Genomic DNA, 19,692 nt, shown 5'->3' with positions numbered 1-19,692 from the left:
CACAGAGAAAATTCTTACAAGTCTTAATCCTTTAGAACAGGAAGGTCAGATATACAACCTAGAGACCCCATTGTGGGTCACTTTAGACTTTTGACAAAAACCTGCTTTGTGAGCACACATGAATACGAATAGGGTCTAACCACCTGTCTCCATTAAGAAATGAGAAGAGTAGACACACAAAAGCTGAGTTTAGTTGCCACTTGTAAGGAATTTCTTCTGTGACAGAAGAGAAGAATCTCAGTATGTTTTTTTGTTTTTAGGTCAAAGTAAACGTTTGGTGTTTTTATCCTCCGGAATCTTGTGGCATAGTTCAATTCTATGACACAGTGAAAGTAGTTATCAATACCGTGAATTTTCTGTCTGTGTATATGCTTAGCCATTTCTAGTTCATGGAATATTGAAAGAAGTAGAACCAGCTTATGGATACTCGGTAGTCCACAGAGGCTGAATTGGCAAGGCTGTAGAAATTGTTCAAGCGATATGCTGAGTTGCCATAAGAGGTCGTTTCCTTTCTGCCTCTCTGCTTTTCTCCCCAGATTCTGTTCCAGGCTCTGAAGGGTATAATAGTGAACTACAGAAATAGATCCCATCTCATGTGGAGCTTGGATTCTAATAGGTTAGACAAATAGTAGACATGAAAACAAAGATGAGTGCAAAGAAGAAAATAAGGCATGGTGATACGATACAAAGCAGCTGTAGAGGCAGGCAGCTAGGTACAGATGTGTGGTCGGGGAAGGCCTCTAGGGAGAGAACATTTGAGCTGGGACCTAAGTGAAAAGAAGTATTTCAGGTACCTGAAGCCCTCAAGTCCAAGTACTTCAGACGATTCACATGTCCAAAGCACTTCCAGCAGGAGTAGCTTTGGCACAGAAAGCTGCACAGACAGGCAGAAATCCAGGGCATGGGGTTTTGAGGACTGTGGTAAAGACTTGGATTTCCTTCTAAATGAAACGGGAAACCATAGGAAGGTTTTAGGCAGGGAAGGATATTTAGAAGGTTATTCTAGCTGTTGTAAAGGGAATGTTCTGGATGTTCTGGGATGAGGGCAAGGGGTGAAGCAGGAAGGACCAGTTAGAAAGCGTTTATGAACCTAAGGGAGAAACAGTAATGATTTGTATAAGTTCCATGAAGGCAGAGCCTTTTGTCTTTTTGTTCCCTGTGTTGCTAGCTCCTAGAATATTGCCGGCACATTGAGGCACTCAGTAAACATGTTGAGTTAAAGACTGATAGCAGTGGAGATGGGGGGAAAGTGGAAGCATCCAGAATTTTTTCTGAAGCAGAGTCTGCAGGACTTGCTAATGAACTACATGTGGGGTACAAGGGAAAGGAAGGAATGTAGGTTACTTTTAGGTTTGGTTTGAGCATCTATGTGGATGCAGGTACCATTCAGATTGCGAAATCTGGGAGTGTAGCAGATACTGGGAGAAATCACTACCCAACTTGTGGATAATTATAACTGATAAAACTGTTAAACATAGCAAGTAGGCAATTGGATATATGAGTCTATAACTCGAAAGGAGAGGTCAGGCCGGAAGTATAAATTGTGTTATCTGCTTGTAGTTACTCACAGACGTCTGAACATAAAGAATTTAAAAGTGTAGGGGGGAGAGTTGAGAACGTTGCTGATTTTGTTCATGAAAATACAGATGTTTTTAGTCAAATGACAGAAAAATTTAGTAAATGACAACTGGAAACTACTAATTTTTCATTTTTGAAGTGTCACAGGTTCTGTGGAATCATATTTGTCTTTCATTCAACAAATATTTGAGTGCCGGACGTGATGACCAACTGTCCCAGTTTGCCTGAGGCTATCCTGGGTTTAGCACTCAAAATCCCACATCCTAGAAAACCCATCTCAGGCAGACCCAAAGATTAGTCACATGAGTGCTAGTAACAAGCTGAGACTTGCAGTAGTATTTGACCTAAATAGAGCCACAGTTTCAGAAAAGAGGAACATGTTTTGATCAGACTAATTTATACTTCAAGTTTCTGATTGGCTTTGGGCATTGCACCTCAGGGCCCGTCTGAAGTCTGTGTGTTATCAGCGTGGCTAAGTTGCAGAAGGAACCATTGGAACTGCAACTGAACTCTGCCATCAGAAAGAAACTTTGGTAGGTTATGGTGAAGTAGGAATCTCTCAGACCCATCCCCAAATTTTTATATTTTGTATATTAAAATCCTGGGCACTTTTGGGCCTACTTGCCTCTGAGGCTGAGCTCTTTGTGAAAATTCTGAGAAGAAGGTTGAGAAAGACCGGGATCCGCATGGCTGTGTGACTCATCAGGCTTGCTGAGTGGGATGGTTCCCGCCAGGTGCCACAGGAGGTGGGCAGTGTTGGTTGTCTTGGTGACGGGAAGATATTACCAGCATTTAGTGGGCAGGGAGGGGGCAGGTTTGCTTAACATCTGGCAGGGAGAATTGTCTTAGCAAAAATATGTTAAGAAATAGGGATTTTGTTAAATACTAGAATTCTCATTGATTTCTTATAATGTTACTGGATCTAGTGCAAAGCCTGTGATTTTGTCCTTTCATGAAAATACAGTGCCACTGATTAAACTTTTTGGTACACTTGGCCGTGATCATACATTCTTTTAGGACTGATCCTGCAAAGTTGGAAAGGAAAGCAGCATCTCTGTCTTATCCGGGCCCTCTCTGAGGTGTGAACTGAACATAGATCCAGAAACCTATTATGCTGTGTTTCCACCTCTGTCTGTGGTGTCTTCTACCTTTCTCAGTGCTGCTCCACTAACAGTAGGAGATGGGAAACCTCCATATCTGGTTTTGAATTAAGTGTGGGTCTCTCTTCCCAGACCTCATCAGAGATGCGAGGTGGTTCCTTTCTGATGTTGGAAACTCATTGTGATCTGATTTGTGCTTATCATATATGTAATTATCACGGCTATAAAAATATTCTCTTTTGCTCAACACTTCCAACTTTTAGTCCAGCTTGTGGTTATTGGTCTCTGTTCAGTCTAAGATGACTCAATTATAGCATAACAATTAAGATTTGTTAAGTGTGAATCCTTACTCCAACAATTGTTCTGTGGCATCGGGCAGGTTATTTAACTTTTCTGAGCCTTCATATTTCCATATAAAGAGTAGGGATAAACCTAGTACCTACCTTGCAGGGTGGTTGTGAGAATTACTTGAGATAATATATGCAAAATGCTTAGTACAGCACCTAGAACACATAAACACAATAAATGATAGTTTTGTTTTTACAGCTATTATGGGTAATGAATATAGAGCGCTTACTGGCCCCTTCTGGCTTTTTAAATATGGAATTAATTTTCAGGTCATTAATGAGAAATGTCTTGGTCAGTTCATTCTGATAGGTCTGCCATCACCAGGGAAATAAGGTCATTCTCAGTTATGGAGCTTAACTTAAATGCTCACAATCTGTAAGTCTTACTACTGCACGTTAGCAATAGTTTTCTCTCATGTATATGCAGCTGGTGGAATTACTATTTTAACACTTGTTTCTCAGTGCCTTGAAACTTAATTGAATATATTTTCATTTCACTTTTTTTCTTGTTTGTAATTTGCTGACTATTTTACATTGTGAGCTTTGTTGTAATGCGTATTGTATCTTAAAGCACTCTAATTATATTGTGGGTATTCATTAAATGAATCACTACTTGAAGAATGGGATTTTTATGGTTTGATTGTTTTGTTTGGACCACCTTTGTATTTACTGTTAACAATCCATAATTTTGAATTGATCATCAGGGTGTGCTTTTTGTCTTCTTGGAAAAATTAGTGGACCCCATATACAGACTGCTAATCATATAGCTATTCTTTAAAGTCTTGGGTTTAGGAGATTCAAAGAAAGGAAGGAGATTTATAACTTCTTGGTTTTATGTGACCCCCTGATCATTTTGTATGGCTGCATCCCTAGTAATTACTGTTACTTCATAGGGAATTTCACAGGGAATAGTAGTATTATATACTATTGCAGAGAAGATAGGAATGTACATTTTTGTAATTCTTACGAGACTTTGTGACTTACTATTCCTAACAGAAAATATTTTTCTAAAGGCCTTTGAATCGATCAAATAAACTAAGCATTATATGCTAAGAAAGAGACCAATTTTCTGAATTTCCTGGTTTACATTTATGCAGTTTTACCTTTGTTTTTTTTTAAAGTGCCACAATGGTAGAAAAACAAAATGATTATTAATATCTGATGTATTCTATAGTATTGGTTTCATTTTATAGATCTATATATGAATGACTGTCAGTATGAAGCAAAAGTTAAAATTTTTCCCATTTTTATAAATTCCAGGGAGAAACACATCTTATCTTTCCTAAAAAAGCTTCAGTGGAACAGCTGCAAAAAATTCGTGACCTGATTGCCATAGAAAGAAGTAGCAGATTGGATGAATCAAATAAGACTTACAAAGTAGAATTATCTCAGCAACCTGCACCCAGTACCCAGCTTCCCATTACACAGTCTTCAAATCCTAATGGGTTAACCCAGCATGCAGGGAACAGTGAAGGACAATCATCAAATCCACCATCTGCTCCAATGGTAATGTCAGAATTAAACCTTTCTTAACCAGTTCAGAGTATTGAAACAGCAAAAGCTTTGAAACATGTGATTTATTCCTGGATTTATGCCCTCATATTCTTGGCTCTTAGAATTATAATACATCAGATTTCCTTAGCTCTTTAAAAAACTGTCATTTTGTAACAAGTGGGGAAAATGACCATCTTTTTTTACACTTTTAAATCTTAACTTTCAGTTTATTGCCTTTTAGGCATTTCATCATTTATCATATAAATGTACCCGTTGCCTTGGTACTTAAATCAGTCATATAAATTAGTATGTCTTTAACCTAAAACACAATAACAGACTTGCAGGACGATGGCAGTCATATGAGATTTCCTCTACTGTATTGACACTTCTGGTCTAAATTTTACCTGCTGCCATTCATTCTGGGGATTATTAATTCTAATAACCAAACCCTTATCAACCCCTCAGTTTAGTGAAAGGAACCAACTTCTTTAAGTTTAAAGTAAATAGTAATGCATTCACTTCTTAAGAGTGGTGCTACCAGATTAGTGAAGCTTAGTTAGTGGCATACACAGATACACGCTTCTGTAGAACTGATATCAGACTTGTGATCTCTTATAGGCATCCCTGGTACACTTAACTGATCTCATGTAATAGGAAACTATCTTGTTTACAAAAATCCCTTTTGATACAAGTCCTTAAGGTTTCTTCTGAATTTTCACTCTCAGAAAAATTTCGTGATTTTTTCTTTTTTTTTTTTTTAATTTTTTTTTTTTAACATTTATTTATTTTTGAGACAGAGAAAGCCAGAGCATGAACGGGGGAGGGTCAGAGAGAGAGGGAGACACAGAATCTGAAACAGGCTCCAGGCTCTGAGCAGTCAGCACAGAGCCCGACGCGGGGCTCGAACCCACGGACAGTGAGATCATGACCTGAGCCGAAGTCAGATGCTTAACCGACTGAGCCACCCAGGCGCCCCTGTGATTTTTTTTCTATAGTAATTTTATCAGTAGCCAGCTTCAACTCGTATCCTCTTGTGTTTTTTTGTTTTTGTTTTTGTTTTTTTTTAATTTTTTTTTTTTTCCAATGTTTATTTATTTTTGGGACAGAGAGAGACAGAGCATGAATGGGGGAGGGGCAGAGAGAGAGGGAGACACAGAATCGGAAACAGGCTCCAGGCTCTGAGCCATCAGCCCAGAGCCCGATGCGGGGCTCGAACTCACGGACCGCGAGATCGTGACCTGGCTGAAGTCGGACACTTAACCGACTGCGCCACCCAGGCGCCCCTCGTATCCTCTTGTGTTAATTTTGTTAAAACATCTTGTTACTGTCCTCCATAAAGCAGAACTTCTATATAGAGTCAGTTATTAAATCTACCCTTAATCTTCAGCTGATTAATTCCCTAGTAGTCAAATGATTAGTGGGTATTTCTTTGTTTATGCTGAGAAGACCCTAAACTTGTCTTTAAAAAATAAAGAATAAAGGTGGTAAGGGCTGTCAGGGGAATAGACAGAGTCACTGTCCTTTCATGTAATTCTTGTTGAGTGGTTTCCATACTTTTTTTTTGTGTGTGGAGGATTAACTCCTCTGAAACATATTAGTGCTTCAATTTACTTAAATTAACCTTGAAGTCTTTAAAATGTTTTCTCCTCTCATTAACTTCACAGCTAATTTTTATTTATTCTTAATGTTTATTTGTTTTGAGAGAGAGAGCTCGGAGAGATGTGTGCATGCCAGCGGGAGAGGGGTAGAGAGAAGGTGGAAAGAGAGAGGGTGTAAGTGGGGGAGGGGCAGAGAGAGGAGGAGAGAGAATCCCAAGCAGGTTCTGTGCTGACAGCGGGGTGCTCGATCTCACGAACCATGAGATCATGACCTAAGCCGAAATCAAGAGTCGGATGCTTAACTGACTGAGCCACCCAGGCGTCCTTACAGCTAATGTTTATTTATAATAATAATAAATACAACTAGTGTTTGTGAATGCTTTCAAGAAACTGGTACTGGATACATTAGGTCAACTAGTAATAATACTAAGTGGCAGTGGCCATTCCGTGAGATAGCATACGTGAAAACTTTTTTTAACTATAAAGGTTTGCTCTTGGTAATAATAATTCTTTCTGTAAAGTATCTGAGCTGCTTCATTAAGTGGCAGAATTATCACAGAGTAACAGAAAAATGTGACTGCTTAACTCTAATGTGACAGAATTGTAACTCTAATCAGTCCATTCTTTAGAACAGTGGTTTCCACTCTTTCTTGATCGCACATCTTAACAGTAATACAGGTGTTGAGTGCCTGACCTGGCATCTATTTCCTTATAAATTATATACTTCTAATCTGTTGTGTACCTTAGAAGAGAATTGTGTAAAGAAGGTGAAATAAAAAGTAAATCTAAGACGCACCCAGTAGATTCTTTTGTGCTCCTCTCATGAGCATGTGTGCTCCATCTTAGATTGCCTGACGTCTTCAGTTTGGCAGTTAAGGTTGATACAGAAGCGCCTTTCACTCCTTCATTTTTTAGCACCATTTCTTATGTTTTCTAATCATAGTGTTAAAATATATGTTTTAAGATTCCCTACTTCATCTTTTGTTGGATCTCATTGTTACGGGTTAAAATGTACAGTAGTAACCAGTTTTACAGAAAAGCATATAATATACGAAAACATTTTATTTTACAAAATAGCTGTTTCCTAGACTAAGTACTGTTTTGGCTCAGGAAACCCATTCGTATTTTCCAACTCGTCTGTAACCTCTTTCCTTTTTTTGATTCTTAACCTTGCAATTCAGATACACTTTGAGGTCTTTAAAACTCTGTAATCACCAGAAAGCCACTGGATGCTGTACTAAAAACAAAATGCCATTTTACTGACAAAACAAATGCAGAATTTAGAAGAAAATAAACTTTCTTAAAGACCTATCCCTTTAGTAGGCAGTCTGTTACCGACTCTTATTTCTCTGGTCCTTGGAACACAGTAACCATTTTTGAGTTCCTTAAGGGAATTGGGAGAAATTAGAATGAATCTTGTTTTTTATTGCCAAGTCTTGGTTATCCGCAGATCACTGGAATACGTAGTTTAAAAAAGTGGGGCACCAGAGTGGCTAAGTAAGTTAGGTGTCCAGCTTCAGCTCAGGTCATGATCTCATGGTTTGTGCGTTTAAGCCCCACATCAGGCTCTATGCTGATAGCTCAGAGCCTGGAGCCTACTCTGGATTCTGTGCCTCCCTCTCTCTGCCATCCCCTGCTTACACACTCATTCTCTCTCTCTCTCTCTCTCTCTCTCTCTCTCTCTCTCTCTCTCAATAAATAAACATTAAAAAAATGTTTTAAGTATTTTGTTATTTAAGCATCCATCACCACTACTTGTTATACTACAGAATTTGATAATTATGTTCTCCTGCCTTGCCCATTTTGAATAGGGGTACTAATTGCTAATTAAAATAGACCAAATTCAAGCAGCAAGAGAAAGATTTAACATGCATATAAACTAGACAAATCCTGAGCACTGATGTGCTCGCGGCTATTATAATATTTTTCGTTAAAATTACATCAAGTAAAATCATGAATTATAAAACAAGGTGATAGTCACTGATGTTAAAGTTTGCCAATAAGCTTTTCCTTTAAGATATAAAATACTGGAATATATTGGTATTAAATAAAAGGTGATGGTTGCTAGAAACTTACTTTACTGCTTTTTTTGAATATTTATGTAAATAAATTACACAGTATGTAGCTTTTGCTTCTGGCTTCTTTTACTTTTATGCTTTTGAAGCTTATTCATATTGTAGGATGTATCAGTATTTTACTCCTTTTTACTGCTGGATAGTATTCCATGTTGGACTTTTGGGTTGTTTCCCCATCTTTGCCAATTATGAATATTGCTGCTTTGAGCATTCACATACGAGGCTTTGTGTGGACATATGTTTTCATTTCTCTTGGGTAGATTTCTAGAAGTGGAACCACTAGGTTGTATGGTAAGTTTATGTTTAATGTTTTAAGACATTGCCAAGCTGTTTTCCAAGGTTGCTGCACCATTTTACATTCTCACCAGCAGTGTGTGAATGTTACAATTCTCAATATCCTCACTGACACTTGTTATTGTCTTTTTTATTATGGCAATTTTAGTGGATGTTAGGTAGTATCTCATTGTGGCTTTAATTTGCATTTCTGTAACGACTCAATTGACTTTTAAATTTGCTGGTTATACATGCTGAGTGTGTAGTGTTCCTATAGGACATAATTTCCTGTTAACCCTTTATATATTTTTATACCCTTTGCTCTCCAAAAGCAGTTTCAAAATAGCAAAAATAGTTTCTCAAAGACATAGACCCTTAGAATGTTAAAAGCATTATATTTCCAATTTTGTGACTTTATCTAGGTTGAAAACATGATTCTGAAGTATGATTTGCTTAAAATAAGTCTTCAGCAATTATTATACAGCTAGTTTATGTGCATACTTTTTTTTGGCACATGCCTAATTTTTTAAATGTATGTGGAATTGTTAAAGGACTTTTCATCAACTCCAAGCACTCTAGAAATTATTGCCCATTGTGTATGTGGGTATACATTTATTTATTTAAAAGAATTACCATTTGAGGGGCACCTGGGTGGCTCAGTCAGTAAAGCCTCTGACTTTGGATCAGGTAATGATCTCAAGGTTTGTGAGTCCGAGCCCCACATTGGGCTCTCTGCTGTCAGTGCGGATCCTCTGGCCCCCACTCTCTCTGCCCATCCCCTGCTCTCTCTCTCTGTCTCAAAAAATAAACTTTAAAAAAGTAGCAAAAGAATTGCCATTTGAGATTATTCTGTTGGAATTATAAATATAATATATTTTTAGACGATAACAAAATGAGTTGGTTGATTTTTTTATGAGTTAATTTATTTATTTTTTAAATGTTTATTTATTTGAGAGAGAGACCAGCCTGTTAGCATGGGGTAGAGAGCAAAGGGAAAGAGTGTGAGGTGGGGGAATCCCAAGCTGGAACTCACCTGAGTTCCAGGAGTCGGATGCTTAACCAACTAAGCCATCCAGGCACCCCTGAGTTGATTTATTTTTGAAGTAACTTAATCTCTTAAGAAACCTTTTAGTCTGTATCTATATATGATCTTTATTAGAGAAAAAGTCTTCTATTTGGACATAAGATTTAAATGTCTAATTTCTTGGGGCGCCTGGGTGGCGCAGTCGGTTAAGCGTCCGACTTCAGCCAGGTCACGATCTCGCACTCCGTGAGTTCGAGCCCCGCGTCAGGCTCTGGGCTGATGGCTCAGAGCCTGGAGCCTGTTTCCGATTCTGTGTCTCCCTGTCTCTCTGCCCCTCCCCCGTTCATGCTCTGTCTCTCTCTGTCCCAAAAATAAATAAATGTTGAAAAAAATAAAAAAAAAAAAAAAATGTCTAATTTCTTGTTGTGAACCTAACATTGTTAAAGGTAAAATACATCTGCATACCCTTCAATAAGGGACCACTTAAATTATAACACATCCATATACCAGAATTTTTTTAGCATCTGTTAAAAATAATGATGTGGTCTGTTTTGACATTAAGAGACTTATTATGTGGGAAAAAAGGTAATTCCAAAATTAAACAACATGCATGTATGTATAATATTTCAATTTTCTTATTAAAAATGCACATACATAGAATTTAAGATACAAAACAAATCAACAGAGGGAAGGGAAGCAAAAATAATATAAAAACAGGCAGGGGGACAAAACACAAGAGACTGTTAAATATAGAGAACAAACTGAGGGTTGCTGGAGGGGTTGTGGGTGGGGGGATGGCCTAAATGGGCAAGGGGCATTAAGGAGGGCACTTGTGGGGATGAGCACTGGGTTTTTATACATAGGTGAAGAATCACTGGAATCCACTCCTGAAATCCGTATTGCACTATATGCTAACTAACTTGGATGTAACTTAAAAAATAAATAAATAAATTTTTTAAATGCATACACATATGTTCATTTTAAAAAGGTCTAGAAGGCTATACAATGAATTCTTAGCCATTATTTTATCTGGGGGTGAAATTACAGGTGATTCCATATTACTTACACCGTTCAGTATTTCCTGAGAATTTCTCATAACAACATTTATTACTTTGATAAGTAGAAAAAAAGGAGGTTTTGTAAGAAATAAGGTAATTAAAATCACAAGTTGATTAAAACTATAATTAAAAAATTATTAAATGGAACTTTCGTGTTTAAAAACAGGTTCTAAATTTAAAAGCCACGAAAGCAAAGAGCTACATAAAGGCAGAAGGAAGACTGATGGGCCTGGGGACCGTTGGTCCTTTACTAAAAAAGTATATTTACTAATACAGCTTCCATGGGTCTCATCGCATGATTTGGCAAAATATACATATTATCTTTTTTTTTCGTATATAGTGTCTTAAATATATTTCACATTAGAAACCAAAATAATTAGAATCCAAGTATGATCAGTGAAGAAAAACATATTTTTGACTTAAAACCAGACAGATTGCGCATTTTAAACTTCTATTTGGACTCCAAATATTACTTCAACTCTCTCAGGCAATTAACTGCTGCCTTGTGTACATGGTTACCCAGCTGCTGTGGTCGCCATGCAATCAGCAGACTTCTAGTTTTACCACTTAGTGCTTATGGAGCTGTGCCAAAGAATATGTAAAGAAATAAGGCAAGAAAATAAACTATTGTTCAGGATTGTCTGAGTGCCATTAAAACCACAACGAATGAGGTAATTTCCAGATTGGAAGTATTAAATTGAAAACAAAAATCTCTAGATGAGTTCTTACCTTACTCTCAGTAAATGAAAACTTGCATTTAAGAACAACAACAAAAATATTGCTGTGCCTCATTTTTGTAAGAATTCTTTAAAGTAAAAATGGAGACATTTCTTTTTTATGTTTCTGTATCCATTCTGGTAAAGGAGCATATTCCCTGTTTGAAGAGCCTGGATTTGTCATCACCAGATCTTCAATAAATTTCCTCATCCATCTGTTGTACTTGTCCCTTCTGTAAATCGGGGAGGTGTGTCTGCTCTTAATAAAAGCCACTTCCTCCTTTGTCCCGGCATCCCTTCTTCTCTGTTACCTGTGTAATCTTACATGGACTGTGCACAGTCTTGAATCCTCTTTTCTTGGGGATTCTTCTCAGTGGCATTTAAACCTTGCATTAGACCAGTTTTCATCTAATGTTAGACTGTTTGCATCAGAATGAGCTGGACATTCAGATTCCTAGGTGTAACCCCAAACTGGCTAACTCAGAAAGGAAGATTCGGGAATTGGGAAATCTGCATTTTTACAAGTGGATTAATGTTTACGAACCTTTCCTATAAGCACCCCTGTCTTAGAAACAAGCCAGCATACAAATATCCCTACCTAGATCCTTCATGTCCATTTCTTCTTGGCAGAAAGTTTCAGGAAGAGTCAGTCCCCTGTGCTCATCATTGTATCTTTACTTTTTACACACTGGTGTAGTGAGCGTCCGTTCTTTGTTTGTTTGTTTTTTTAATTTTTTAGTGTTTATCTTTGAGAGAGGGACAGAACTTGAATGGGGGAGGGGCAGAGAGAGGGAGACACAGAATCTGAAGCGGGCTCCAGGCTCTGAGCTGTCAGCACAGGTCCTGATGTGGGCTTCGAACTCACTAATGATGAAATCATGACCTGAGCTGAAGTTGGACGCTTAACCAACTGAGCCAACCAGGCGCCCCATGAGCTTCCATTCTTTAATCATGTGCCCTGTCAGTAAAATGTTGAGCATATCCTTTCAATGTATATTTTTGTTTGTGAATTATATACATAATTATACATGTTTTTTATTATTTTGTTCACAAATTATATATAAATATATACTATTATGCCATTATATTCATCGTAAGACAATGTCAATAGAAGCTATCAAGTAAATAATATTTTTAATTTTTTTATTTTTTTATTTTTTTTTTGAGACAGAGACAGAGCATGAACAGGGGAGGGTCAGAGAGAAAGGGAGAAACAGAATCCGAAGCAGGCTCCAGGCTCTAGGCTGTCAGCACAGAGCCCGACACGAGGCTCGAACTCAGGGACCGTGAGATCATGACCTGAGCTGAAGTCGGCCGCTCAACCGACTGAGCCATCCAGGCACCCCAATAATATTTTTAATTTTTGGGGCACCTGGGTGGCGCAGTCGGTTAAGCGTCCGACTTCAGCCAGGTCACGATCTCGCGGTCCGTGAGTTCGAGCCCCGCGTCAGGCTCTGGGCTGATGGCTCAGAGCCTGGAGCCTGTTTCCGATTCTGTGTCTCCCTCTCTCTCTGCCCCTCCCCCGTTCATGCTCTGTCTCTCTCTGTCCCAAAAATAAATAAACGTTGAAAAAAAAAATTTAAAAAAAAAAAAATATTTTTAATTTTTAAAAACGTATTAATCATATATCATTGATGTGGATGTAAATGAATTAATTTGGGTATAACTGTATTTTAAATAGTCTTGATAATTTTGAATTTAGGGGCAAACTTTATTAGATCTAAGTAGATTGTGATTTATGTATTTAATTTGGCATTAAAATGTAGCTGTTGAAGGGCTCATACCAAAAAAAAGTATATGAGTTAGCCCTGCCATTTTCTTCTTGTTTACATGTACTTGCAGTATTAGTATTAGCTTCCATGCCTAGAGGTCTTTGAATCTTTGTTGTTGTTGTTGTTTAATTTTGATTTTAAGTAATCTCCACACCCAACTCAGGGCTCGAACTCACAACCCTGAGACCGAGAGCTGCATGCTCCACCAACTGAACCAGCTAAGTACCCCAAGTATTTGTAATATTTCCAAGCCAGGTTGAGGGTTAATTAGTGAAAACTACATAATATAACCTGTAAATTCACTTAGCCAGGCACATACGAATTGCAAAACCTTGTAATATGGTGAAAGTAGTAGTAGGAGTGAACGTGCCAGTTGTTAACTCCCCCTGTACTTTGTGGTACTTTTCTCTCCTCAGGTGAGCTTCTCTAAACTCGGGGGGAGCTACCGATAATCCAAATTCTAAATATTATTATAACTTAATTGCTTTATTTTTCGGACAAAAGAAGGATGTAAATAGAAGTTCTAATATTTTCTGTGTACTTTCTAGTGGACCATTTTGTGGAGTTGCTTTGGTACACATAGACCACTTTGGGACACGGTTACACAACTAAGTTTCTTACAACCTGTTTGCCTTATTAATATTATTACAAAACTTCTTACTGAGATTGTCAAATATCTCCATGCTGCTAAATTTAATATACTTTTTTCTTCAGTTCATTTTTACTTGACCATTTGTCATCTTTAGTTCAGTTGATCATTTCCTGGTTTTCCTTCTGTAATTGGCTCAACTATTACCCCATTTAGTTGCTCATTCAAAATTCACAGATTATTCCTAATGTATTTTTCTAGTTTTCTAACTGCCTTCTGACTTCCCAATTCAGTCACCAAGACTTGTTAATCCTAAATTCTTTTTATTACTTTCCTACCACTACTGAGCCATCTACTTGAAGCCATCAGCTCTCAGTTCTACAGACCCCTTTGGGTGTTTTCATAACCTCCTTTCTCCACTCTACAGTTGGAATAATATTCTGAAAACACAAATCTGATCCTTTTACTCCCTTGCTTAATTATCTTTAATAGCTTCCCATCACAATGGAAAGAGACCAAAAAGATCTAAGTGCTTACCAATCAACTTCATCCTCAGCTTTCTCTCTCTATTTCCCCTTGGTTCTCCATGCTCTCAACCCCCTGATAGGCTCTCTGACCGTTTATAATTTGCTAACCATGTCCCCACACACACACACTCCCCAGCTATCTCTGTGCTGTACCTTCTGATAGGAATGGTCTTTTCACTTTCCTGCTTATTAGCCTCTTCTCATCCTTCATGATTTACCACAAATACCATTTTTTCAGGGAATTCTAGGTTTGGAATCCCTGTTATACAGTGTCATTATCCTCTGTATTTTCCTTATAACTTTTCTTATACCTGTGAATAAATTGTCTAACTTAGCATTATATCCCCAGTACGTAGCAAATAATAAAGTCTCATTAAATATTTGAGTAAATTAATATTGTTATACCAGTATTTGTTTCTGCATCCATAGACTACTTTGTGAGGATAATGTCCTTGACTATTTTGGTCTCCATTATTTTTCCAGTATGTAACACACACACACACACACACACACACACACACACACACACACACACACATTTATACACAAATATTTATTGACTTAATATGGTAAGTTTTGTCATTATTTGTTTAATGCCTTTCCTTCCCTTAGACCATAAAGTGATCGTGTCTGTCCTGCACACCCATCTCCAGTGCTTTAAATAGTTCTTGATATTAAAGGGAGTATTTGATAATGGTTTTTATTTATTTATTATTATTATCTTTTAAATTTACATCCAAATTAGTTAGCATATAGTGCAACAATGATTTCAGGAGTAGATTCCTTAATGCCCCCTACCCATTTAGTCCATCCCCCCTCCCACAACCCCTCCAGTAACCCTCTGTTTGTTCTCCATATTTAAGAGTCTCTTATGTTTTGTCCCCCTCCCTGTTTTTATATTATTTTTGCTTCCCTTCCCTTGTGTTCATCTGTTCTGTGTCTTAAAGTCCTCATATGAGTGAAGTCATATGATATTTGTCTTTTTCTGACCAACTAATTTCACTTAGCATAATACCCTCCAGTTCCATCCACGTAGTTGCAAATGGCAACATTTCATTCTTTTTGATTGCCAAGTAATACTCCATTGTGTATATATATACCACATCTTTGTCCATTCATCCATCGATGGACATTTGGGCTCTTTCTATACTTTGGCTATTGTTGATAGTGCTGCTATAAACATTGGGGTGCATGTGTCCCTTTGAAACAGCACCCCTGTATCCCTTGGATAAATGCCTAGTGGTGAAATTGCTGGGTCATAGGGTAGTTCTATTTTTAGTTTTTTGAGGAACCTCCATACTGTTTTCCAGAGTGGCTGCACCAGTTTGCATTCCCACCAGCAGTGCAAAAGAGATCTCTTTCTCCAATCCTCGCCAACATCTGTTGTTGCCTGAGTTGTTAATATTAGCCATTCTGACAGGTGTGAGGTAGTATCTCATTGTGGTTTTGATTTGTATTTCCCTGATGATGAGTGATGTTGAGCATTTTTTCATGTGTCGGTTGGCCATCTGGATGTCTTTGGAGAAGTGTCTATTCATGTCTTTTGCCCATTTCTTCATTGGATTAATTGTTTTTTGGGTGTTGAATTTGATAAGTTCTTTATAGATTTTGGATACGAACCCTTTATCTGATATGTTGTTTGCAAATATCTTCTCCCATTCCATCAGTTGCCTTTTAGTTCTGTTGATTGTTTCCTTCACTGTGCAGAAGCTTTTTATTTTGATGAGGTCCCAATAGTTCATTTTTGCTTTTGTTTCCCTTGCCTCCAGAGATGTGTTGAGTAAGAAGTTGCTGCGGCCAAGGTCAAAGAGGTTTTTGCCTGCTTTCTCCTCGAGCATTTTGATGGCTTCCTGTCTTACATTTAGGTCATTCATCCATTTTGAGTTTATTTTTGTGTATGGTGTAAGAAAGTGGTCTCGTTTCATTGTTCTGCATGTTGCTGTCCAGTTTTCCCAGCACCACTTGCTGAAGAGACTGTCTTTTTTCTATTGGATATTCTTTCCTGCTTTGTCAAAGATTAGTTGGCCATACATTTGTGGGTCCATTTCTGGGTTTTCTATTCTGTTCCACTGATCTGAGTGTCTGTTTTTGTGCCAGATAATAATCTGTATTTTGAAACTTAATCTGGCTATGGCTACCTTTTATTTTTATTTTTTAAGTTGTTTTCAATGTTTGTTTATTTTTGAGAGGGAGTACGAGAGCACAAGCAAGGGATGGGCAAAGAGAGAGGGAGAGAGAGGATCTGAAGCAGGCTCTGCGCTGACAGCAGAGAGCCTGATGTGGGGCTCGAACCCATGAACTGAACCATGAGCTCATGACCTAAGCTGAAGTCAGACACGTAACCAACTGAGCCACCCAGGCACCCCTTGGCTACCTTTTAATAAACACACATACAACCCATTCATATTTATCATAATTGCTAATATATTGGAATTTATTTCTGACATCTTATTTTGTGTTGCCTGTGTCCTTGCTTTTGTTTTTTTTCCCATTTCTGTTTTATATTGGAAACATTTTCTTCAATTATTTTCCCTTTAAAAGTTAAAAAAAGTTAAATATCTTTTTGGTTTTCTATTGCACTTAAGTTTTTAATGCAAATATTTAATTTTGTACATGTATATATTTACTTTTATATATCATATATATATGTTATATACATGTTATATATATATACTTGTTATAACATGTTGGAAAAAAATACATTTATATGTCATATATATACGTACATATGCATATGTATATGATATATACATGTATATACATATATATATGATATATAAATATTTTTTTCCAACATGTTATAACAAGACAGGAACCTCAGAAAGATTTTACTTTTTTCTGCTTTCTTCCCTGCTACCTTCTTTATGAGAAGATTTGAGATATTGCTGTTCAGTTACTATTTGTAATAGTCAGAACTTAGGTTTTACTAGTTTATTTTTTTAACTTGCTCCTGTTTCTTTTATCTCAGTTTCTACTGGGTGATCTGTTTATTTACTTTGAATATATTATATTTTGAGGGGAAAATAACTTCCCTAAGAATTCTTTTAGGTAAGATTTGGGAGTGGTATACTTTCTACACTGTTACATATCAGAAAACATATTTCTTGTGCCCTTTTGTGTGATTAGTTTGGCTGGGTATGAATCCTGTTTCCCAGTCATTTTCCCTCAGAATTTCTTTTTTTTTTTTTCTAATGTTTATTTATTTTTGAGAGCAAGAGAAAGAGAGAGAATCCCAAGAGGCTCCGCGCTGTCAGCACAGACCCCACACAGGGCTCTGTCTCACAAACTGCGAGATCATGACCTGAGCAGAAATCAAGAGTTGGGGGCTTACTGACTGAGCCACCCAGGCGCCCCCCTCAGAATTTCTTATTTATTTATTTATTTATTTATTTATTTATTTATTTATTAGGGGGAGTGGGAGGGACAGAGAGAGAGTGAGAGAGTGAGAGAGAATCCCAAGCAGGCTCTGCACTGTCAATGTGGATCCCATTGTGGGGCTTGAACTCATGAACCATGAGATCATGACCTGAGTTGAAACCAAGTCGGATGCTTAACCAAGTGAGCCACCCAGGTGCCCCAACCCCTCGGAATTTCAAAGATTTTGTTTAAGTGTTTCTAATGAGATGTCTGATTCATTAGAGCATATTAGGATTTTGTTTTTCTATTTACTGTTATGAAATATCCCTATTATATGCCTAGTTTTATCCCCCCATTCATAGTGGCTCTTTTCTTCAACTATTGGTTTCTGCTATTTCTTGGAGAAGTTTCTCTTCTCCACTTTTTCTACTCTATTTTCTAGATTTCCTGTTGGCTGGATTTGGGAACTTTTGGATTTATACTCAGTGTCTATTTGTTGGGTTTTTTGGGCAGGGGCGGAGGGATTTTTTTTTTTTTTTTTTTTTTTTTTTTTTTGGCACATTCTCAGAAAATGTCTTGGTTCAGTCTTCTAATTGATCACTCTTTAGCTATGTTTATTCTACTCTTTGACACCCTCTGTACTTTGTCCTTTCAGTGTTTAAATTTTTAATTTCCAGGATCCGTAGTTGTCTTTTGCTGAATACAGTATACTCTCAAATCTCTGAAGATAGACTTTTTTATACTCTGTCTCTGTATTTGCTGCCATGGCTACAGGGTTAGTTCTTCTGATGTTGATTCTAGTATGTCTTCTCAACAGTATGGGTTGTTGCAGATCTAGTGAGTCTTGAGAGTTCCCACGAGCCTGTCTGTGAATACAGCATCTTCTTCTAGCAGTTGTAGGGAGGGGTAGCACATGCTACCAGGTAGGCTGTACCAGAAGCAGCAGTTCTGAGCTTGGAAGTTTTTCTTTGCTTTTGGGAGTCTCAGTGTCCTCCCTCACTGCTGAGAGGTATACTTCTTTGTTGACAAGGAGTGATGGGGATAGGGTGGAGAAAATGCTAGCTGTCCCTCCTGCAGAGCTGAGCCAGTGTTCCTAATGCTTGTTCCAAGGCTTTTTTTGCTCTGGATCCTGTGGCTCCTCTACCCTTGGGATTATTTTGAGAACATTTTTTAGTTTGTGTAACCACTCTTGGTGGCGGGGGTGGGGGGGTGCATATTGCCATGGTTTTTTCCTTTAATCCATTTGTGTCTGTTTTTCTCCTTCAGGAATTTCTCAAAATTCCTGATCCCTTAAGAGTACTCCTCCCTTGTTAATGCCATATAGAGTTTTCTTAAAAAATTATGTTACTGGGGTGCCTGGGTGGCTCAGTCAGTTAAGCATCCGAGTCTTGGTTTCAGCTCAGTTCGTGATCTCACAGTTCATGAGTTTGAGCCCCACATCAGGCTCTGCACTGAAAGTGCAGAGACTGCTTGGGATTTTCTCTTCTACATGCACTTGCTCGCTCTCTCTGTCTCTCAAAAAATAAACATTAAAATTTTTTTTTCAAAAATTATGATACTTGCAGGGATTTGAAGTGGAAAAGCTATTGTTCACATGCATTGCTCAGAGCAGTGTGTTGATCCAAACTTGTAATCAAGCATTTAGCATATTCTTGTTTAAATGTATCCTCAATGATACAATATATTCAGAGGAAAAAAATAGACGTATCTTAGACTGTGACCCAGATATGGGTATCTCCTAAAACTAATTTTATAAAGGTTTTGAGTATAGTTATGTATTTCAGTAAATTCATACATTCCTCTTTATCTATGAAATCATAGAACCATTGTTTTCTGTTACGTGTTATTTTTGCAGCATATGGAGAAAAGCTAACTTCAGTATTTTTTTCTATTAGGTTACCACTGATTCAGTCATTCTAAAAGTTCTGCGGTCCAACATTCAGCATGTGCTGGTCTATGAGAACCTTGCTCTCCAGGAAAAAGCACTGGCTTGTATTCCAGTCCAAGAACTAAAAAGGAGATCTCAAGAAAAGTTATCTAGAGCTAGAAAATTGGATAAAGGTAGTGGCTTTATATAACTGTTCATTGCTAAATATACATCATTGCTAAATAGAAATACTGAAATGATGCCTTTTGCTGTATACATCATAAAATTCTAACATTAATATGTTGATGTCTCAAGTT

The 19,692-nt window shown here is 37.6% G+C and overlaps 1 protein-coding gene across 4 annotated transcripts in view; it reads left to right on the top strand.

Moving 5' to 3' along the window:
- The window catches only part of NGLY1 (N-glycanase 1), a 63,797-nt gene that overhangs the window by 11,056 nt on the left and 33,049 nt on the right, over window positions 1-19,692 (top strand). For 3 of the 4 annotated variants that reach the window (XM_045436341.1, XM_045436342.1, XM_045436344.1), the window contains exons 3-4: window positions 4,286-4,531; window positions 19,404-19,569. In XM_045436341.1, coding sequence (XP_045292297.1) covers window positions 4,286-4,531; window positions 19,404-19,569 — 412 coding nt within the window. The remainder of the gene's footprint in view (window positions 1-4,285; window positions 4,532-19,403; window positions 19,570-19,692) is intronic. The other variant, XM_045436343.1, reaches the window with a different exon arrangement.

The sequence above is a fragment of the Leopardus geoffroyi genome, chromosome C2, assembly GCF_018350155.1.
Source record: "Leopardus geoffroyi isolate Oge1 chromosome C2, O.geoffroyi_Oge1_pat1.0, whole genome shotgun sequence".
Taxonomy (NCBI): Eukaryota; Metazoa; Chordata; class Mammalia; order Carnivora; family Felidae; genus Leopardus; species Leopardus geoffroyi.
The sequence above is the reverse complement of the archived record's forward strand: the minus strand, read 5'-3'. Positions and strand labels throughout refer to the sequence as shown.